This window comes from Diabrotica virgifera, chromosome 7 (genome assembly GCF_917563875.1).
Source record: "Diabrotica virgifera virgifera chromosome 7, PGI_DIABVI_V3a".
In the NCBI taxonomy this organism is placed as follows: domain Eukaryota; kingdom Metazoa; phylum Arthropoda; class Insecta; order Coleoptera; family Chrysomelidae; genus Diabrotica; species Diabrotica virgifera.
The window spans coordinates 200454266-200475992 of record NC_065449.1 but is presented as its reverse complement, the minus strand read 5'-3'; the positions used below and the strand labels follow the sequence as shown (position 1 = coordinate 200475992).

Sequence of the window (21727 nt, the reverse complement as noted above, 5' to 3'; positions counted from 1 at the left end):
GTCCTCTTCTTCCACTCAGGTCACTGACAATAATTATTTCTTGATTCTTCTTTCCCTTTTCGATGTCTTCTGGCAGTTGTTATTTAAATTGTCCTTTTTTTAATTGAGCTCCATATTTTTACTAGATTTATAAAAAAAATACTCGAACAGGAATAACATCTCAAAACAGAATAAGATTTAAATTTTAGAAAACAGTTTGAATTGAGCTTACTAATTTATATTTAAATTGACTGATTCTTATGATTTTAGCTTAACAAAACAATAAAAAAAAGAAAAATATGATTTTAATGTAGTGTTGGAAATATTTCATTTAAAATCTTATTAAGAGTGTTGACAGTTTTCTCATAATTTTAACAACTTCAGTAACTAATACTATGTTCCATTAAAACGTACATTTCCTTTAAAACTTTCCAGACGTAGAGATTATAATCTTTGTTTACATTTCCACGAAAAGTTCCCAACTTATTTCCCAAATACCATATTTTTGTAGAATTGTAAAACACGCACAAGAGGAAAATAGAAAGCTAACTAAATTATCTATCCGCGCATGTCGCATGATTAAATTTAGTAGTAAAATCAAATAGATTATACACATACAGCGATGAGTGCATCATGAACCGGAAAAATAACGTAAAAGATGGAAAGGCTAATACGTTGTGAATAAAAATAGATGAAACTAATAGATGTGGGAAATTATCATTAGAAACCTATAAATTTACATTATATTGATAGTTTCGTACTTTTAGACGTGTTGGAGGAGTTTGGCAACTGCCACTGTGACAGGATAATTTTATAAAATTTTATAAAATTCTCAGATTCTCTGACTCCGATACATCTAAAGTTGGGAAACTATCTGTAATAATTGCACGAAAGCTCTAAATTTCATAAAATTCCTCTGTGACACTTTGACTCCGATACGTCTAAAGGTGGGAAACTATCAGTAGTAATTGCACGAGAGCTCTAAAATTATCGATTTGGTTCCCAAGTAACACTTTGACAGTTTTACAGTCCCTTCGGGTCGTGAAATTATGTCAAAGTGCCACGAGGACACAAGTAGATAATAATTTTAGAGATCGAGTGTAATTCGCTGCGATTATTTCATGAATAGTATGTACTAAACCTATTTCTTGGTGTTCTCTGTGACAAGTTATAAAACATTAATTGTCATTAATGTTACTGAATGTTAATTTTTGCGTGGTAACGAAGAGCATCTGACGTAATACTTGACGACGGGATATTATCAAAAATTATCGCTGTAATTTTTATTTCCGTATCTTTCTGTTGGCCAGAATCTCATATGAATTAAATGATCAATATAATGTAAATTACATATTATCTCCATTACTGTATGGCATGAAGAGCTGGACCCTTACAGAGACACCAACGGAAAAATTGGAGGCCTTTGAAATGTGGATCTACCGACGAATATTGCGAATAAGTTGGGTTCATCGAATAAGACTTGAAATAGTTTTATATTCAATTCAAAATAGGACAGAAATAACAAAAACAATACAAATTCGAAATTTATCCGATTCAAAATACAGAGAAAGATCCCAGATAGCACAAGTACGTTTTATGGACCTCCAATGGACCTACATCTGTATACATTGGAACGTCCAATGGACATCCGATGGACGTCCAACGAACGTCCACAGTTCACAAAATTGGACGTCCATAGAAAGTCCGCGACAAACGTACAATGTAAGTTGTTGGAGCTTTCAATGTACATTCAATGTACGTCTCTCAATGGACATTTGTAGGACACATTGCACTTTTCACAAAGCAATCTAGTATCCATAATTTTGTGAATACATAGCAAAAATCTTTATAGGAAATAGTTCCATTATACTAAAACTTATACTTTAAAATAATACACAAAAGACCTTTTTTATTTTTCTTTACTATAACTTTATTATAGGAACTTCATTGATGCACGACTGCACTTGCACGATAAGCAACAAACACAAAGGTATTATCACAGGATGTATTATATTGTATGTAATAATTTAATAAAAACGAGATTCAGACAATGGCGGCCTATAAAGCATGCATATAGAAAAGAGGGTTAGGAAACAAACACGTCACGCCGCGCTGGGCGAGTTGGTAGCTAAAAAGACATTCGATTTCGATGCAGGACAATATTGCAAGGAGGGAAATTTAACAGTTACAAATTGCAAATTTAAAATTTAAATTGGTAGTGTCTATTTATTGTAAGGTCTATAATTATCGATGTAGCACCGTTATACTGAAAAAGTTTACGATCATTTTATCATCGTCTAATAATAGTATTCGCGGTGTGCAAGTCCTTGGAGGGGATACAAGAAACGATCGTGCGAGAATAGCGGAGAAATATTGTAACTTTCTTAAATAATTTGTCAAATATGTAAATATCGTCAAACTGACGTATATTTCTTATCTACTGTCAATGAAGAAGAAAAATTATATATTGCTCCACAATATTGATATGATATGCAATTATTATATAAAGGTAAATTTAATTAATTGTATTTTGCTTGCAGTACTGCATTTTAATAATTAATTTTATTTACTACATACAATTGTTTACGTTTTAGTAACATAACCTGAATCTTATTTTTTCTTCTTGTTATTTTTTTGGACTATGCCTTGACAATTATCCAGCAACTAGGACTAATATAATTGGCCAATATAACTAAAAGTGCGGATAATGTTGCTGAGCGTAGAAACCAGGTGTCGCTTTGCCGAACTTGCACGGTCCCAATATAGGTTTAATTAAAATAATTTTAGTGGTTGAGTGTTTTAATTTCGATGATGAAAAAATGTGTGACTACATTTATTAGAAGCTTCTTATATTCTACTAATAATATTGCTTTGATTAAAAAAAAGGAAGGTATATAATTACTCCTAATGATAGTCGCGTTTTGTGTAAAATCTCCATGGACCACAAATGGGTGTCCAATGTATGTTGAAATCAAACGTCCCATGGACGTCGCGTAATGTACGTACATAATACGTCCACTTTGGTCCATGGACATTTGGACTTTAAATGTACGTTACATGGACGTCCATCGGACGGTGTGTGCTATATGGGGATTGTTGAAAGAAGAGGCCCAGCCCAGACCCAGACCGAAGAAGAAAGAAGAACATCCTGGCTCCGAAATCTCCGAGAGTAGTATCAAGAGGCATTCGCTAATCTGTTTTCAGCTACTATATACAAAGTTATAATTGCCAATATAATCGCTAGAGTTCTATACTCGGACAGGTTACTGAAATAAGAAGTAGTAGTCCGTTCTTTAACGGTAAAATATTGCAAAACCTCCAAATTTTAAAGAACCGCTTGGATTGACATGAAATTTGGCATGCGTATAGCTTACCTGTCAAAGAAAAAAAGTGATATTGTGCCGATATGTGCTTTTGCCCCGGGGTGCTTTTCACCCCATCTTGGGGATGAAAAAGTGTTCGTCCAAAGTAAGTCCGGAAATTGATAAACTGATTAATTTTAAGTAACTTTTGTTCTATAGAATTTTTTACCAAGTCAATACTTTTCGAGTTATTTGCCAGTGAATATGTTCATTTTTTCAACAAAATAACCACAGTTTTAGACGGTTTTTTGCAAATAACTCAAATAGTACGTATTTTGTCGAAAAAACATTCCTAGCAAAATATAGCCTGTAAAAAATTTTAAAAAATGGTGTATATATCACGTTTCTGTACCTAACAGAAGCAGAGTTATAGCTAATTAAAAATAGGTTCATATTCGTCAAATTCCAAATGGAATATTTTAACGTGAAATAATCAAATATAAAGTACATTTCGGGGAAAACTCATTTCAACTTATTTAAAGTTCTTAAGAAAAGCTTCATTTTTGTTTTATAAAAAAAAATTTCTAGCATCAAAAGTAAACAAGTTACGCTCACAATAAAGTTAGTCCCTTTTTTTTGGTAAAAATATCGGGAAAATCAACCCCTAATTAGTATCTCAAATGAACTTTATCGTTACGCCTTCACAAGTTTCTTGACCCGTGTATGTATTGTTTATATGATCTGTAAGTTTCATCGGTTCAAATTCCTTATTTTTGAAATTTTTGAAAGGGCTGTAGTTAAAAGGGGTTGAACGAGCCACTCATCACGAATGTATGCAAATTTAAAAACACCAAAACTCAATCAATTTTTGCCTAACAGAAAAACAAAAAATTACATGATATTCAGAAAAGCAGTTCTAACTTTTTTTGTTTTTCGAGATTTTTGGTATCTTTAACAATTTCTAAGTTATTTTGAAAAAAAGCGTATTTTTCAAAATTAAAATTTTTAAAAATTTTAATTTAAAACAAATTTTTTTCCAAAATAAGCACTTTGAATCGATGAAACTTACAGATCATATAAACACAACATAAATAAAGTAATTTGTAAAGCGGTAACGATTAATTTCATTTAAGTTGCTAATTAGGGGTGGTCTTCCCGATTTTTTTTGCCAAAACAAAAGCGACCAACTTTATTTTGAGCGTAACTTGCTTAAATTTAATGCTAGAAACTTTTTATAAAAACAGAAATAAAACTTTTTTTTAAACACTTTAAAAAATTTATAATGGGTTTTCGCCAAAAATGCTTAATGTTTTGGATATTTCACTTCGAAGTATTCTATTTGAAATTTGGTGAATATGAATCTATTTTTCATTGGCTATAACTTTGGTTTTGCGAGGTCCAGAGACCTAACGCCTACAACATTTTTTTAAATTTTTTACAGGCTATATTTTTGCTAAGAACGTTTTTTTCGACAAAATACTTACTTTTTGAGTTATTTGCGAAAAACCGTCTAAAAATGTAGTTATTTTGTTGAAAAATGAACATATTCACTCCCAAATAACTCGAAAAGTGTTGACTTGGCGAAAAAACTCTAACAACAAAAGTTACTTAAAATTAGTCAGTTTATCCATTTCCGGACTTATTTTAGACTTATATTTTTTCACCTCCAAGAGGGGGTGAAAGTCGCCCCCAGGGCAAAAGCACACATTGGCACAATATCACTTTTTTTCTTTGACATGTAAGCTATGCGTATGCCAAATTTCATGTCAATCCAAGCGGTTCTTTAAAATTTAGAGCAAAAACCGTGAAAGAATGGCCGATAGAGTTTTAAGAAATTATAATTTTTCACTAAAAATTTAAAGTAATAAAACCGTAAAGTAAGCGCTCTTAATATAAGTAAAAAGAATATACGGCTTTGTATAGACAATGCTTTATTTTATCCTCTACTAAATGTTTTTTCAAGATATTTACCAACTTGAATGAAACTACTTTATTACGAAGCTGCTTTGTCAAAGGATATTTTTTCGTATATGAACAAAAATTAAGTGATGGCTGGATGCAGCCATTCGGAGTCAGTTCTAGTCTGTTCTAGTCTAGTTGTTTGTTTCTTGGTTTGCTTTGTTTTAATTTATCTTTCCATTATATTAAATACCTTTTGTTGTAAGAGCTCTCCGAAGAATTTAATGCGAAATAACTGGAAAATGGTTTCAACATAAAATAATTATGATGCCAAAGTATAGAATAAATTCCTTCTTTCAGAAATAGACGACTCTTACAAAAATCTTAAGACATGTAAATTTTAATTTTTAAATAATCATCAATTGCTATATATTTTTGGACATTACGTCATCAGTGTTGGGGTAATGAAGTAATCCAGGATTTTTTTAAACAGAAACCGAGTTCACCGGTTTACACCTCATTTAAAAGGCCTCCTTATTGTCTTTAATCAACCATTATCATCAATTTCAACTTTAAACATAATAAAACCATATCTTAAGAAGTAGCAGCTGCAATTAGATAAACAAGAATACACAATTTAATAAACAATAGCTGTAGTGGCAGACCGGAATATTAGACCAGGACTAATCTATAAAAAAAACGTGTATTTTTGGATGTGAGAGGTGGCATTCGGATTTTTGCAGATAAAGTTAGGTGACACTTCAGTAATAATAATTGACTTATGCTTCTTCTCAAATATGCCCGGAACAATAATAAGAAAATTAAAATATTTAAAAAATTTGAAAAACATCGATTTTTTCTGCTTTCTTTGCTTATAACTTTAAAACGGTTCGTTTTGGAACAAAGTCGTACAGAAATAAAATAAAGATAATATTGAATTTTGTATGATATACGACTGGTCAAAAATGTCTTAAGGTATTACCTTTTCTGCAATATGGCAAAAAATACAAAATAAGGGGGCAAAATACGACTGTTGTTATTCAATGTTTCTTAACCACTTTGGTGGCACTTAGAACCTTAGTAATTCGCTTAGAAAATTCTTATAACTGACTTAAATCGTCTACCAAATTTCATTAAAATTAACCTAATAGATTTTGCATAATAAATTTGCAATATAAATGTTTTTAAAAAAGTTCAAATTTTTTAAAATATCTCTGAACAAAAAGTAGACCATTTAGAAGTTCGCTAATTTTTTTACATATAAAGAGGTGCTCTACCTATCTAATATACTTTACAGAATTAAAATCGGATTATCTAAGGAGCAATGTTTTAAAATTATAAACAATTTTTTGGCTTGTAAAAAATAGCTTGGTTTAATAATAAAACAAATTAATTTTTAGCAATACAAATAATTAAAACCGGTATAATTTGACCTAAACTTTCAAATGCTGTGAGCAGAATTGCTATTAATTTTTTAATCAAAAGTTATTCTCGTTAAAAAATTGCAATTTTTAGATTTTTTGAATGTTCCACCGCGTTTTTCTCGAAAACTATGCATCCTACAAAAAACTTGTAGGAACAATTTTTGCTTAGAATTACCCAAGAAATACAAAAAAATGTTTTATTTTGAGAAAAATCGATCTTATGTAATTCCTCAAGTTCTTTGTTTATAACAACCTTATCGACATCCGGATCAACTGTTTACCCAAAAAATTCATGTTCTACGGGTCAAAATACATAAAAAAACTTGGGTGAGTCCATCTAAATAAAGAAGCCCGTAGCACCCCCTCCTGGACACAGCACTAATTTGTTTATAAGCCAAAAAATTGTATATAACTTTAAAACGTATATAGATTTTCCTAATAACAATTCAAATATTTATATCCTACTAATTAAGAAAATCCTTTTTGAAATTCATAAAAATAAAAGAAGAGTGAACTTTTTATGGGTTAAGGCTCATATAGGACTAACGCATAATGAATATGTTGATAGTTTGGCTAAGAAAGCAATTGAGTATGGTACTTCAAATAATCGTAAGTTTTGCATATCTGATTTAGTTAACACTATTAAGCATCGAGTTAAAAGCAGTGGAGTCAATCATGGCGAGATCTTTTTAAACAATCCAAATCTCAGTATTCACTGATTCAACCTTCTGTTCCAAATATATATTGGTTTAAAAATTATGTAGTACCTCGAAGATATATAACAACATTAATTAGAATGAAATTTGGACATGCTTGTTTCCCTCTACATCTATCAAGGATTAAAGTTTTTGATTCAAATCTTTGTACTGAATGTCAGAAGGTGGGTGATTTGAATCACACTTTCTTTGAGTGCAAAAAATACATTCCATACACCTATAATTTAATCGAAGATTTAATAAAATGTATTGTTTTTCCACATTTCAATATATCCCATCTATTGTCTCTGAATAGCAAAAATATATATGATTGTTTAATGAAATTTATCTGTGAAACTAAAATTAACCTCTAAACTTTTAACCCTGATAATTTGATATATTATGTACATATGAAAAAAGAAGAAGAAGAAGATACATAATGGAAAATGTGGTGAGCAACTTGGACAGTTCATAGCGGCCAGATGCAGCTTTTGAACTGAGTAGAGAGCTGTGGAAGAGTTTGCTATGGAACTCTAAGGACCTCATTGCCTTCTTTATGTATGAATAGAAAACAAAAAGTTGTGACTGGCTAATTGACACCCAAGTCTGCCATAAAACAAAAAAAAAATTTTAAAACGTTGCTGAGACTGCCTAAATAATCCGATTTCAATTCTGTAAAGTGCATTTTATAGGTGGAGTACTTCTTTATATTTAAAAAAATTGACAAATCTTTGTATGTCCTAGTTTTTTTTTTGTGCAAGATTTTAAAAAATTTTAATTTTTTAAAAAAATTTTAGATTGCAAAATTATTATGCAAAATCTAGTAAGTCAATTTTAGTGAAATTTGGTGGACGGTTTAAGCACATTACAAAAATATTCTAAGCGAATTAGGAAGGTTCCAAGTGTAACCTAAGTGATAAAAAAACATTGAATAAAGACAGGCTTGTTTTGCCCCCTTATTTTATATTTATTGCTATTTTGCAGCAAGGGTGTTGAATTAAGACATTTTTAAACAATCGTATCTGATAGAAAATTTAATTATCTTTGTTTTATTCTTATACGACTTTTCTCCAAAATGATTCGTTTTAAAGTTATAAGTAAAGAAATTAGAAAAACAAACGAAATTTTTTGAAATTTTTAAATATTTTACTGTTTCTTTAATAATGTTCCGGGCATATTTGAGAAGGAGCATAAGTAAATTATTATTAACGAAGTTATCACCTAACTTTATCCGCAAAAATCCGAATGCCGAATGCCGAATGCGAGGATTGACGAAAATTAGGAACAGAAGATACAGAAGATTAGGAAGAAAAGAAAATACAACGAACACAAACTCAAAAGTTGAGAAAAATTCCAAAGCGTGCAAGTCAGAAGCAGTGAAAATAATGAGAAATTGGCAAACTTACTTTACTCAACTGTTCAGCAAAAACAAAGAAGAAAGGGAAACAATTCTTGAAATTTAACATAATCACTTAAGCATCTGATATACAGTTGAGTCCGCGAGTCTTTACCCGTGCGTCATCACTTAAAGCATACGAAATAAGTCGGAAATCTATTTCACGCAACAACTGACAGAAAGTGGCTACTGTTCCGATTACGGGTTTTATTATAAAATTTGACGTTATCAAATATATAGAATGTCAAATGTAAGTTTTGCTTCAAAATTTTTGCGCAGAATTACAGCTACATTTGAAGTAGCTTAATAAATTCTTTTATTATTATTGATTAATAAATAAATAAACAATTTATAAAAAAATCCAATAACATATTTTATTTTTGTTATTTTATTCACTTTGACGGAAATCTAAACACAGTCATTTCTTTACTGTGTGAATGACGTTAGCTTTGTATGTTTTAAATATTAATTGCCTAAATATAATTATTTACCTTAAAATTTCAAAGCCCAATATAAAATTAGTTGTGAAAACAACTGTTTGTGTAATATAAAGAAACTTCAAAACGCAAAAATTCGACAAAAACCGCAAAAAGTTCAACTGACTGACAGCCACAAAATTAAACAAATCAGAAACGTCAAACAAATTGTGCTTACAATATGAAAACATACCAAATCGTCTTTTTTTGTACCTATCTCTTTTCAATGCACTGAGTCTAGATGGTTCATAAAAATAACATGTGTTGTTACTTAATAACAAACGGCAGCTGGTTTGTCATGAGTTTCATGCATGGAAAAAAATGATTCTAGATAAAAAGTATGTGTTTTATCTCGCCAGGTATTAATGACGCACGGGTAAAGACTCGCGGACTCAACTGTGAGCTGTGACTCAAATGTGAGCGGCCGTGGGTAACGGCATAAACGCTGGCCTCATACGCCAGTAGACGTGGGTTCGATCCCTGCCAAAGACAAACCATTTTCATTTCCAATAATGAGACGAGCCGTCTCACCGTGCCTCGGAGAGTACGTTAAGCCGTCGGTCCCCCTGGGCTAGTGTACATCGACACTAGTTACTTGAAAGAGGGTTAAAGATGTAATTGGCGCTGGAACTATCCGAAAGGATCTCCCCGGCAAAAATGCCATACGATATTATTATTATTATTATTAATGACGCACGGGTAAAGACTCGCGGACTCAACTGTAAATAATTACAAAGAATGAAATATGAAATGAAATAAGGGAGCTAAAAACAATAAAACCCCAGTAACAACATAAATATCGGCCGAACTGAAAAATTTAGGAGGAAACAGGCCACATAAAGAGATACATTAACTGACAAAAACTATATCTTCTTCTTTTGGTGCCTATTCGTTTCGAATATTGGCGATCATTCTGGCTATAATTATTTTATTAATTGATGCTTTAAATAGATTAGTTGTAGTTGTAGAAAAAGTATATAAAAAACAGAAAAAATGCCAGGAGAGTGGGCCATCGCAAAGATATGCTTAATACAAAAAACAGGTGACAAAATGAGATGTGAAAACTATAGAGACTTGAAATAGTTTACGCAATTTTGACACATCAGGCAGGATCTGGAAACAATAGATCGACGACAGATCAAACATTTGCACTAAAAGAAATCACGACTACATGCTTCGAACATATAACAGCAGTATACGAGTATGTCCCGTTCGTCGACTTAGAACAGGCCTACGAAGGGAAGAGTAGAGGGACAACAGATCTACGAAATAATGAAAAAGACGAGCCTAATAAGTTAAATCGTTGAGATGATAAGTGAATATGGATCACTTGAATAATTGAAGTGGCACGAAAGGGTTATATATGAAATAATTTTGAAACAAAGGAAGGATTATCACAAGAAGACACACTATCAACAGCTCTATTTTATGACAGTAGAAAGAATAATCATAAAAGCACAATCACGTTGACGGACAGAACGTATATAGACGTCTAATTTCCATCCATGTAATGTGACACAACGTCTATAGACGTTGTATTTTTCCCTACTCTACTTTGCAAAATAAATATAGTGTCACAACATTTGCTTATACATTTGACGCACTGTCCGTCAACGTGTTAAAAATGGCCGCAATGTGTAGCATTGCAGACGATCAACATTATTAACAACAAGTAACAGAGATATTGCAAGTAGAAATTATAAATATATGAAGGTGAGAAAATAGTGAGTCAATGGATAAGAATGAATAATAAAAAATTGAAGAATTATATAACCAACCAAAAATAACGACGGTAATGGAAGCACGAAAAATATGATATTATTTATTACACTCACAAAAGTTAATACGAAAAACTAAGAAAAGGTAGAGACAAAAAAGAGATAAAAGGATAGCGTATATGAAGACTTACATAAAAGTAATAATATAGAGAAATGCAAACAAAAACTTTGACAGAAATGGTTAGGAAGAATTGGTTAAGAAATGTATGGGAAGGCTATTTATTATTCGAGATACTAAATGTATGTATTATATAAATAAATGTAAATATTAATTAGGCTATTTATTATACGAGAAGGCTATCTATTATACGAGATACTAAATGTATGTATTATATAAATAAATGTAAATATTATGCCTGGATCTCGCGTACCAAAAAAAAGTTGATTAATAGCAAGCTGAAATTTTGTTAATAGCTTAACGGTATCTAGTCGGACAAACTTTGATTTACAGCAACACTGGAACAGGAGAAGTTTTAATTGTAGAACAGGTTGAAAATTTGAGACGTCGACTACGAAAACGTTCCATGTATTTTGTCGGACAGAACTTGTAACGTGCCCCAAAAAGAGGGTGTTATTTGCATAATATGAAAAGGGAATTGAAATTTGACAAGATGTTGATATATAATATAAGGGTTACACAACAAAATTCAAGGCCACGGTCGCTCAGTCTCAGATATTTACGGGATGGATTCTTAAGGGGTGTTAATAGTATACACTTATTAGCTTAGAAAAATTTAAAAAGATAAAAAAATCGAAATAAGGATGTAAAATAAAAAAAATAAAATATTGGGCGCCACTGGTTACCTAAAGGAAACCAAACTTTACACAAAATAGAAATATGAAAGAAAAATAGATAGATCGCTAAATCAAAATAAAACAAAATAAATAGTCTCACAGAAAATATACATAATATGCAAAATATTATAATGAAACTTACCTTATTTACTCTATACTCAATATTCTATACTCAGCCAATTCTTTATTGTTCTTACGATTTAAAGAGAGAAGGAAAGAAATAATAAATTTATATTTTGCAAATTAAACATTATTTATTAAAAAACGAAAAAAAAATGAATTTCTGATCTCTCGGTATTACAGATTGAGATCGAGATTACCAAATCAAAAAAAAAATGAAAGAAAAGTTCTACATACATAAAAATAATACCTTAACGTATCATCGTCCTGGTTTCTCCTTGATTGGTTTGTAAGTCCAAGACGCTATTTCACTACGCGAAAGTCACTTCACAATGTTAATAGCTACAGCAACAGTACATAATGTTATCCATAGTTTATAGAAAAATTCAGCTTTGTATGCATTCTGCATTCTCAAAAACACTAATTAGCTCTACTCGAACAAAAATATTAAAAGTTTATTAAACGGGATCAAAATGAAATATATAAGCAAACTTCATGATTTAACTGTAATGTTAAACTTAGTAACACAAAAGGAAACTTCTAACTCCTGCTTGCATGTAAGAAAAGATTATTATACCAACATTGGTATAAAATGGCCGCGTTCGCCTAAAAACAGCGAAGAACGCGGTGGCCTGCGGCTTGCTAGACCATACTGGAACGAACACTTTACCCCAATACTAAGACTTCTGCAATAAAATTGCACAATAATACTCAGACTAAACTGGAACTTCCACCTTTCAGATGCCGCTGCTAGCAACGGACCCAACAAAACTGCCCTAGGTGCTAACTATTTGCCGGTAACCACATCTCGCGGTCCGAGGCAACCGCTCGATAACTTCTACCACTGAACTCTCAGATGGAACTCTACTCTAGCACTCCCAAATGGAACTGACTTACTTGATCCCCTCAAACTATAATCTCTAAAAATCAACGCCCTCTCAAAATCATCACAGGATCCATCCCATCGACCAATTACAGATTCTAATTCCTAATTAATCAGATCTTCACCAATCAGAAAACCTAAATCATACTACGCCAAACCACCAATTTGACGCCATGCAAAATTTCTCCACCAATAAGGGATATGTACTTACTTTCCGTAAGCAAATCTTTGGTTTCTCACCCACTCAGCATTTCTGCAGGTGTGCTTTACTGAGCTATTATCGCCAAACACTTGTGAGATAATATAAACAAAATTCAGACTTCGGTCTGGAAAAACCATTAAAATTTTTTGACGGCGAGCTCCAATAAAGCATCAATGGGAGACTCAAAGATAATCACGTCATATTTCAAAGAAAGCCCAGATAAATAAAATACGTAATACTTATTTAACATTGTGGGAACGTAGAATCGACAAAGCACACATCATCCGAAAGATCTGTTAGGAACTACGACTCTTCGATACAATATGAATTTTAACGGAATAAGCATATAGGGTGGAATAAAAAAATACAACGAATTTCGGACCGTTATAAACTTCCAATTGATTTGTTGCCCTTTCATTAATCTCTCATGCAAAAAATCAGACTTATTTACCACCAACATAATAACGGTCATTTAACATGTTCTACGTATCGGACTTATTAAAATGCCCAGTTGGTGATAAATTATATTGGTGGTAAATAGCAGTCTGATTTTTGCATGAGAGTATAATGAAAGGGTAACAAATCAATTGGAAGTTCTGACCGACAAAATACATGTGACGTTTTCATAGTTTGACGTTTCAAATTTTTAACCCGTTCAACAATTAAAACTTCCCCTGTTCCAGTGTTCCCATACATCAAAGTTTGTCCGACTAGACACCGGTAAACTATTGACAAATTTTCAGCTTACTATTAATCAACTTTTGTTTGGTAAGCGGGATCCAGGCCTATATTAATTGTAACGGAAAATTAAATTTCCCAGCAGTAGGTTTTTATGCCATAAAATTTAATAAAAAATAAATAACTGCAAATCAGTGTACCTATTCCAGTTTTTACTAGATTATGAATAAACTAATTTGTAGTTCAATCTTAGTTTCATCCGTGAATCCTCTTAAAACGTTTGCCCGTGTTTGGTCTATACCAAAGATTTTTTTCGAGATAAAAGAAAACTTCATTATACAAGCACTCATATACTTTAACAGAAATTCGATTTTTTAAATCCTTTGTAGTTTGGTCCAAAGGATATTTTTCCGTATATGAACCAATTATGTGATGACTGAATACAGCTAACGAAGCGAGTTCGTTGTTCTAGTTGTTTGTTTCTTGCTTTGCTTTGTGTTAATTTATCTCTCCGTTTTCTATTTAATATCTTTTGTAAGAGCTCACCGTAGAATTTAAGGCGGTATAGCTGCAAAATGATTTCAGCATAAAAGAATTATGGAAACAGTGGCAATACAGAGGTGTATTGTTCAATACGAAATATTTTAAAATATTTCTATTCTTCTTCTTCTGCGGCACTACAGCCCAAATTAAGCCTTGACCTCCTTTAGTTTTTGCTTCCACCCTTGCTTGTCTGTGGCTGCTCTTCTCCGCACACGGACTCCTAAAAGGGCTTTTGCGTCGCTGTTTACTCTTTCTTCCCAGCGCTTTCTTGGCTTTCCAACCGGTCTCTTTCCTTGTATTCTAGCATTCAGTGCTCTTTTTGGTAGCCTATCCTCTCCCATTCTTATCACATGTCCGGTCAATTGCAATCTTTGTATTCTAACGAAGTCTGACAGGGGTGCTTCCTTATAAAGTTGATAAAGTTCGTTGTTGTATCGACTTCCGAAGATTCCGTTTTCCCTCACAGGTCCTAGTATTCTCCTCAGTAGGTACTTTCCTTTCGAATGTGTCGAGTTTGTTTTTGGATGTTTCTTTCAGGACACAGGCTTCACTGCCATAGCACGTTATTGGTCGAGTTAAGGTTTTATAGATTCTCATCTTTGTATATCGGTGGACATTTTTAGACCTAAATATATGGGAGAGGGCAAAATGAGCTCTGTTTGCCTGCGTTATTCTCTTTCGTATTTCTCCATCTTCTGATCCGTCGGCATATAGTTCTACTCCCAGGTGTGTAAACTTTCCAACCGTTTAAATGTCATCTGCATGTATAATGTTTTGTGGGACTGTATTTCTTCTCGTCTGTATCTTTATTTTTGTTTTTTCTGTGTTAATTTCCTGACCTAGCCTTTTTGTTTGCGTTTTTAACTCTGCGTATGTTTCCTGTGCCCTATTGATGTTCTACTCATAATATTAATACCATCGCCATAAGCGGCCAGTTGAACCGTTCGGTTGGTCAGTAGGTATCCTCGTCCAGTTTGCATTTGCCTAACCGCATACTCCAGTTCCAGGTTAAATAATGTTGGGGCCAGCCCATCTCCCTGCTTTAGTCCCTGTGAAATTTTGAAAAAGTCCGTCCGGTAGTTTGTATTCGTACACATGCCTGAGTTTCATCCATTGTGGCTTTGATGAGTCTAATTAGCTTGAGTGGTATTGCCAATTCAGCCAATATATTGTAGAGTTTGTTCCTTTTGACTGAGTCGTATGCTTGTTTGAAAAACAAGCATACGACTAAAATAAGCATAAAAACACGTTGTGGACATAAATGTCGTGTTCCCATGATTTGCTCAAGATCTGTTTGACTGTTTGACTGTAAAGAAACTCCATAGAACAAACGTTGCTTATAATTAGTCAATTTATACATTTCCGGACTTATTTTAAACGTATGTTTTTGACCCCAAGAAATGGTGTCACCCCCCGAAGTAAAAGCAACCAACGGCATAAGACCAACTTTGAAGTGGAGTGTAACTAGAACATAAATCCAAATTGTCAAGCAAATACGTCCGTCGTGACGCTGATAATTTCACTCCAAAACTGTGATTTACTGAACTATTGGTGTATTCATGCATTGTTTACGACGACTTACATTTTTCATCTTTATTGGTATAGAATTAAATAGAACAAAAATTACTAAATGATTACATTAGTACATATTATAGTATTATTCTATGAGAAGAACAACTTTCTTCGTTCACTACTATCAGCGAATATATATCTACAATTTTATTAATTCGGATGGGCAACTTCATTTTCAATACTGCACTGCTTATAAAACGTACGTATGCGAATAATATAGCAACACATTTTTACATATATTAGACGAAAGATGGGGCCCCTGACATATTGTATGTACCTCTGAATAATTGTATGTATCGAAATACTAAACGTAGGTAGAGATTAAAGAGGAAACATATTTCTAGATATAGAAATATTGTTCTAAAATTCGGCAAATTGCAATTCTCAAATCTTTCAATAGTCACGTACAAAGCATTATAGTTTATTTTCGTCACCATAAAAGTTCGAGAGACTGGAAAGGATATGTACACACGTAAAATAAAAACTAATATATAACAAATTTTTACATAATATCAGACGACAAGATAGGGCCCCTGATCGATTGGGGCCCCCCGCAAGTTTCATGCTGCGGGGGCCTTTGTTACGCCCCTGCTTGTAACATTTTGGGAAACTTCCATGCCCTTAGATACATTAGATTGTCGAATGCCACTTTGAAGAAGGGCTAAAGCCTTATTTATCTTATCCAAAATTAAATGACGTCGTTCCATGATAGAAAAAGTGCATTTTCAATGCAATATGCAAACAAGACCTACAGTCGGAAAAATTAAAGAATACCCATGAACGAACATATAAAACACGCTGTATTTTCCTGTCACCGTGTCACAAAGAAAATTGTCCAGTGCTAGTACATGTAACAATAATTATTACATGTACTTGCGCTGGCTAATTTTTTGTGTGACACGGTGACAGGAAAATACAGCGTGTTTTATATGTTCGTTCATGGGTATTCTTTCATTTTTCCTACTGTATATATCACGACCAAAATCGACAGTACAGTATATTATTTACTGCAGTGTAAAGTTTATAGTTTGTTACTCTCCTCTAAAAAGCTTTGTCGAATTTTCAATATTACTTTTGCCGTTATGTTATATTACTCACAAAAGCAACTAGGATAAGCAACTTTATAAATGCAATTGAAATTAAATGATCACTTGAACTTATTTTTATTAAAAAAATTATTTAGCAGATGCCGCTAAACACCTACACCATCACGTTAGTTGCAATGCGGTGACTACCTGGCTGAAAGTTTTCACTTGGGTCAGAGATAGCAAACCTATGCCTCTCTGATGAGCCTCTAAAAAGAGGCGAAATCGTTGATTAGAGTGCTGGTTTGCGCTCTCTGAACTAAGTGAAAATTAAGACAGCTTTGGCTTCACATTGCAACTGAATAAAAATGGTATACATTTTTAAAAATGTATAAACATTTTCAATTTCTTGTTACTTTGTTATACATTTTTCTTTTATTTTTATTAATTTTGTTATGTTATAAAAATATCCCTAGACTTTTCCGATCTGTGTATAAAGGAATACATTGATTAATAACCTATTTGTAGTCTAAGAGCCTAAGTCTAAGAGCTAGAGCCGAAAAATCATCGTCATAAGTAATATGGAGTTTGGCATGTAAAATTTGTCTATTGTATATTGATAATTATGACCCCTTTCAGGCTGACACCTCAGTGGATACAGGAAGTAGCAATAAGGGATGAAAGGGGAAAATTAGTGTAGTCTTTAAAATTCGGATGACCAAGTGAGGGAAATTTTGACCATAGCGTATGTTTTTCTTTAATAAATTCAAAAGTATTTTCAATTTTTAACTCATTATTTTTTTATTTGACTTTAATATCATTCTAGATATCCTCATATTTTGAAATAAAAAAAATTCCCTTTATTTTACGAATAAAAAATATATTCTGAAGTTAATGTTTAGTAAAATACCGTCTATTATGTGTAGTTCCAAGTAGTTTTACGCTAATGACGTCGACTTTGCAAAGTAACAAGACACTTACTCAACATACACACTACACATGACACTAATACGCATGTTGTGACTGGCTGAATGACATAAAGTCCATGCCATAAAAAAAATTCATTTTTTTCTTAATTGTCATTTTTGACATTTTTGACCTGGGGTCATTTTCCCCCCCTTGGTCATCCGTTTAACAAAAAAAGGTTGGTCATCGGAAGGTTAAAGGTTTTCACCTCCTATTTTGTTAAACCTTCATCGATTTGCATGAAAATTGGTGAATAGTTAGAACATACCTCAGGAAATAAAAATGATTTGGTGCCAACTGGCACTTTTATCCTGGGGGTGGATACCACCCCTTCTCGGGGGTGAAAACGATTTTATTAAAAATAAACCCACAAATCGATAGAGAGACAAATTATAAGTAAAATTTGTTATATCATGGTTTTAAAATAAATCAATACTTTTTGAGTTATTAAAGATCAAAAATTTGTCTGTTTAATAGCACATGCGTGAATTTACGGATGATAAAAAGAAAATATTAATCAATTGTATGTTACTAAAATATTATTTTTATATTAATTCGGTATTATAAATTTAGCAAAATTTTATTCGAATATGTCAAATGTACCCATTATTGGACACCCCCAGTTTCTGGACATATTCAGTTTATAATGAAGAAAAAAATTCAATTAAATATCGGAATAATATAAAAATAATATTTTACTAACATACAATTAATTAACATGTTCTTTTTATCATCCGTAACTTCACGCATATGCTCTTAAATAGACAAATATTTGATATTTAATAACTCAAAAGTATTGATTTATTTTAATAACATGATATAACAAATTTTACTTATAATTTGTCCCTCTATCGATTTGTGCGGTTATTTTTAATAAAATCGTTTTCACCCCCGAGAAGGGGTGATATCCACCCCCAGGGTAAAAGTGCAAGTTGGCACCAAATCATTTTTATTTCCTGAGGTATGTTCTAACTAGTCACCAATTTTTATGCAAATCGATGGAGGTTTAACAAAATAGGAGGTGAAAACCTTTAAAGAATACACTAACTTTCCCCTTTCATCCCTTATTGCTACTTCCTGTATCCACTGAGGTGTCAGCCTGAAAGGGGTCATAAAATTGTCAATAAACAATGGACACATTTCACAGGAAAAACTCCATATTACTTATGACGATGATTTTTCGGCTTAGCTCTCCGTCTATTGCCTGTGTGTCTATTAATATTAACTTAAAAAGAATTGTTTTTAAAAAGCACCTTTCTGCATGATATTAATGTTTCAGGATATCGAGACGTTCGATTTGGAAGATTTCAAGTACAACTCAGTCAACATAACTGCTTTTCGAATCGTTGATGTGGAGCATCCGAAAGTCAAAGAAACATTGGAGGTTATGGAAAAGTTTCAACCAATTGGCCATGCAATTCTCAACAGAAGTGGAGTCATTCAGGTATGAGACGGTATATGGATTTGCTTTTAGTTCTCCGTAGAGCTAAGTAAAAGTTTGAATTATTCCAAAAATGTCTGCCTTTAAACTGAGAAAATGTTTTTATGAGGTATATATGACATTTATATCGTATATTTTGATATTGCTGTATTGTCCAAAATATTTTATATTTTTCATTTATATACTGATACATTAAATTGTAATTGAATATAAAAAATCGACTGTGCTTCATATATTTTTCAAATTAAAGGCAAAGTCCCAGTGGTTGACTGTATACCATAGTTATAAAACCTACATAGAAATAAAAACTTCGGTTTGTATAATGGTATAAAATGTTAAACACAAAAAAATCATCCAAATGGATTAAAAATCATCAGAACCTTTTTGATCTAGTCAGAACATCTTTATTGACATTCTGTCATCATCATTCATCATTCTCTTTGCCTTATCCGTATGCGGGACCGGCTTCCCTAATTGCATTTCTCCATAAAATTCTATCTTGGGCCATATCAATATTAATCCCCTTTACCAACATATCCTGCCTAATAGTCTCCCCCCACGTCTTCTTTGGTGTTCCTCTCCTACTTCTTCCAGGAATATGCACTTCAGCAATTCTTCGTATTGGTTGATTAGCGTCTCGACGTTGAACATGACCAAACCATCTCAACCTATGCTCTCGCATTTTGGCATCACTTGGTGCTACACCTAGACTTCCCCCAATATACTCATTTTTAATTTTATCATTTTTTGTCACTCTACGCATCCATCTAAGCATTCTCATTTCCGCCACATGCATTCGTTTTTCCTCTTTCTTTTTCACTGTCCAACATTCAGTTCCGTATATCATAGCCGGTCTTACGGCTGTTTTATAGAATTTTTCCTTCAACTTCATTGAAATTTCCTGTCACACAGCATACCACTCGCTTCCTTCAACTTCATCCATCCAGCCCTAATTCTACTGCATGCATCTCCATCTATTTCTCCATTACTCTGTAATACCGATCCCAGGTACTTAAAACTATTGCTTTTTAGAATCAGTTCACTATCCAAAGATACCATGTTATTTGTAGTAACTCCATCTATAAATAAACGTTGCAAATACTCTGTGTTTGTCCTACTAAGTTTTAAACCTTTTTCCTCCAGAGCTTGTCTCCACTGTTCCAGTTTTTGTTCTAAGTCTCTTTCACTATTTCCTACTAACACGACATCATCAGCATACATTAAGCACCATGGAATGATGTTACCCTGTAGTTTCGCTGTTATCTGGTCCAAAACTAATGAGAATAAATACGGACTAAGCACCGAGCCTTGGTGCAATCCTACTTTCACACGAAATTTATCAGTCTCTCCCACACCTGTCCTAACACTAGTCGTTACTCCCTCATACATATCCCTCACAACCTTTACATATTCGCCAGGGACTCTTTTCTTATTGAGTGCCCACCACAGCATTTCTGGAGGAACTCTATCATATACTTTCTCAAGATCAATGAATACCATATGAGCGTTTGTTTCTTTACTCCTGTATTTTTCCATCAACTGCCTTATAATGAAAATTGCATATGTTATTGATCTGTCCTGCATAAAGCCAAATTGATTCTCGGATATGTCGGTCTCTTCACGTATCCGTCTATCAGTTACTCTTTCCCATATTTTCATTGTGTGGTTAAGCAGTTTTATAGCCCTGTAATTTGTAGATTGTTATATATCTCCCTTGTTTTTGTAGACAGGTACTAGTATACTGCTTCTCCATTCGTCTGGCATTTGTCCAACTTCCGTAATTCTATTAAATAGACCTGCTAGCCACCTTGTTCCTGTCTCTCCCAATGCTCTCCATACTTCCCCAGGAATATGATCTGGTCCTACCGCCTTCCCTTTCTTTATTTTTTGAAGCGCTTGAGCCACTTCCGCGTTTGTTATTTTGGTGACCATTGCTGCTACTGTCTCCGTTGACTCTACAGGCTGTCTGTCAAATTCTTCATTTAATAAGCTGTCAAAGTCTTTCTCCATCTCTTTTTGACATGCTTTTCGTGAACTAGTATTTCATTCATTGACATTATGTGTAGTACCTAAATTAAACTAGCCAACTAGTTGAAATAAAGGCATCATAAGTACATGGTAATTGATTACAATATACGTTTGTAAGATGACACTAGGTCGATTTTAAAGCAACATGAGTAAAAGGGCTAGGACAGCTCTGTCTATTTCCCCATGTAAAATCCCATAAGAAATCGATAAGGTCCATTCTGTTCATTTTTGTCTCGTTTTGTGGTGGAGGCGCGACGGCTCGCAGACCTATTCAAGAACTGTTCAGACCTGTTCAAAACCTGTTCCAGACCTGTTCAAGACCTGTTCAGACCGGTTCAAGACCTGTTCCAGCTTGTAGACCTATTCAAGAACTGTTCAGACCTGTTCAAGACCTGTTCAGACCTGTCCCCTGGAACAGGTCTCTGAACAGGTCTTGAACAGGTCTGAACAGGTCTTGAACAGGTCTGAACAGTTCTTGAATAGGTCTACGAGCCGTCGCGCCTCCACCACAAAACGAGACAAAAA

General features: G+C 33.1%; 1 protein-coding gene across 1 annotated transcript in view; it reads left to right on the top strand.

The window, feature by feature from the left end:
* The window catches only part of LOC114327109 (glutamate receptor ionotropic, kainate 1-like), a gene marked incomplete at its 5' end in the record, with an annotated part of 230488 nt that overhangs the window by 185202 nt on the left and 23559 nt on the right, over positions 1–21727 (top strand). The window contains one exon of the mRNA XM_028275613.2: positions 19013–19177. Coding sequence (XP_028131414.2) covers positions 19013–19177 — 165 coding nt within the window. The remainder of the gene's footprint in view (positions 1–19012; positions 19178–21727) is intronic.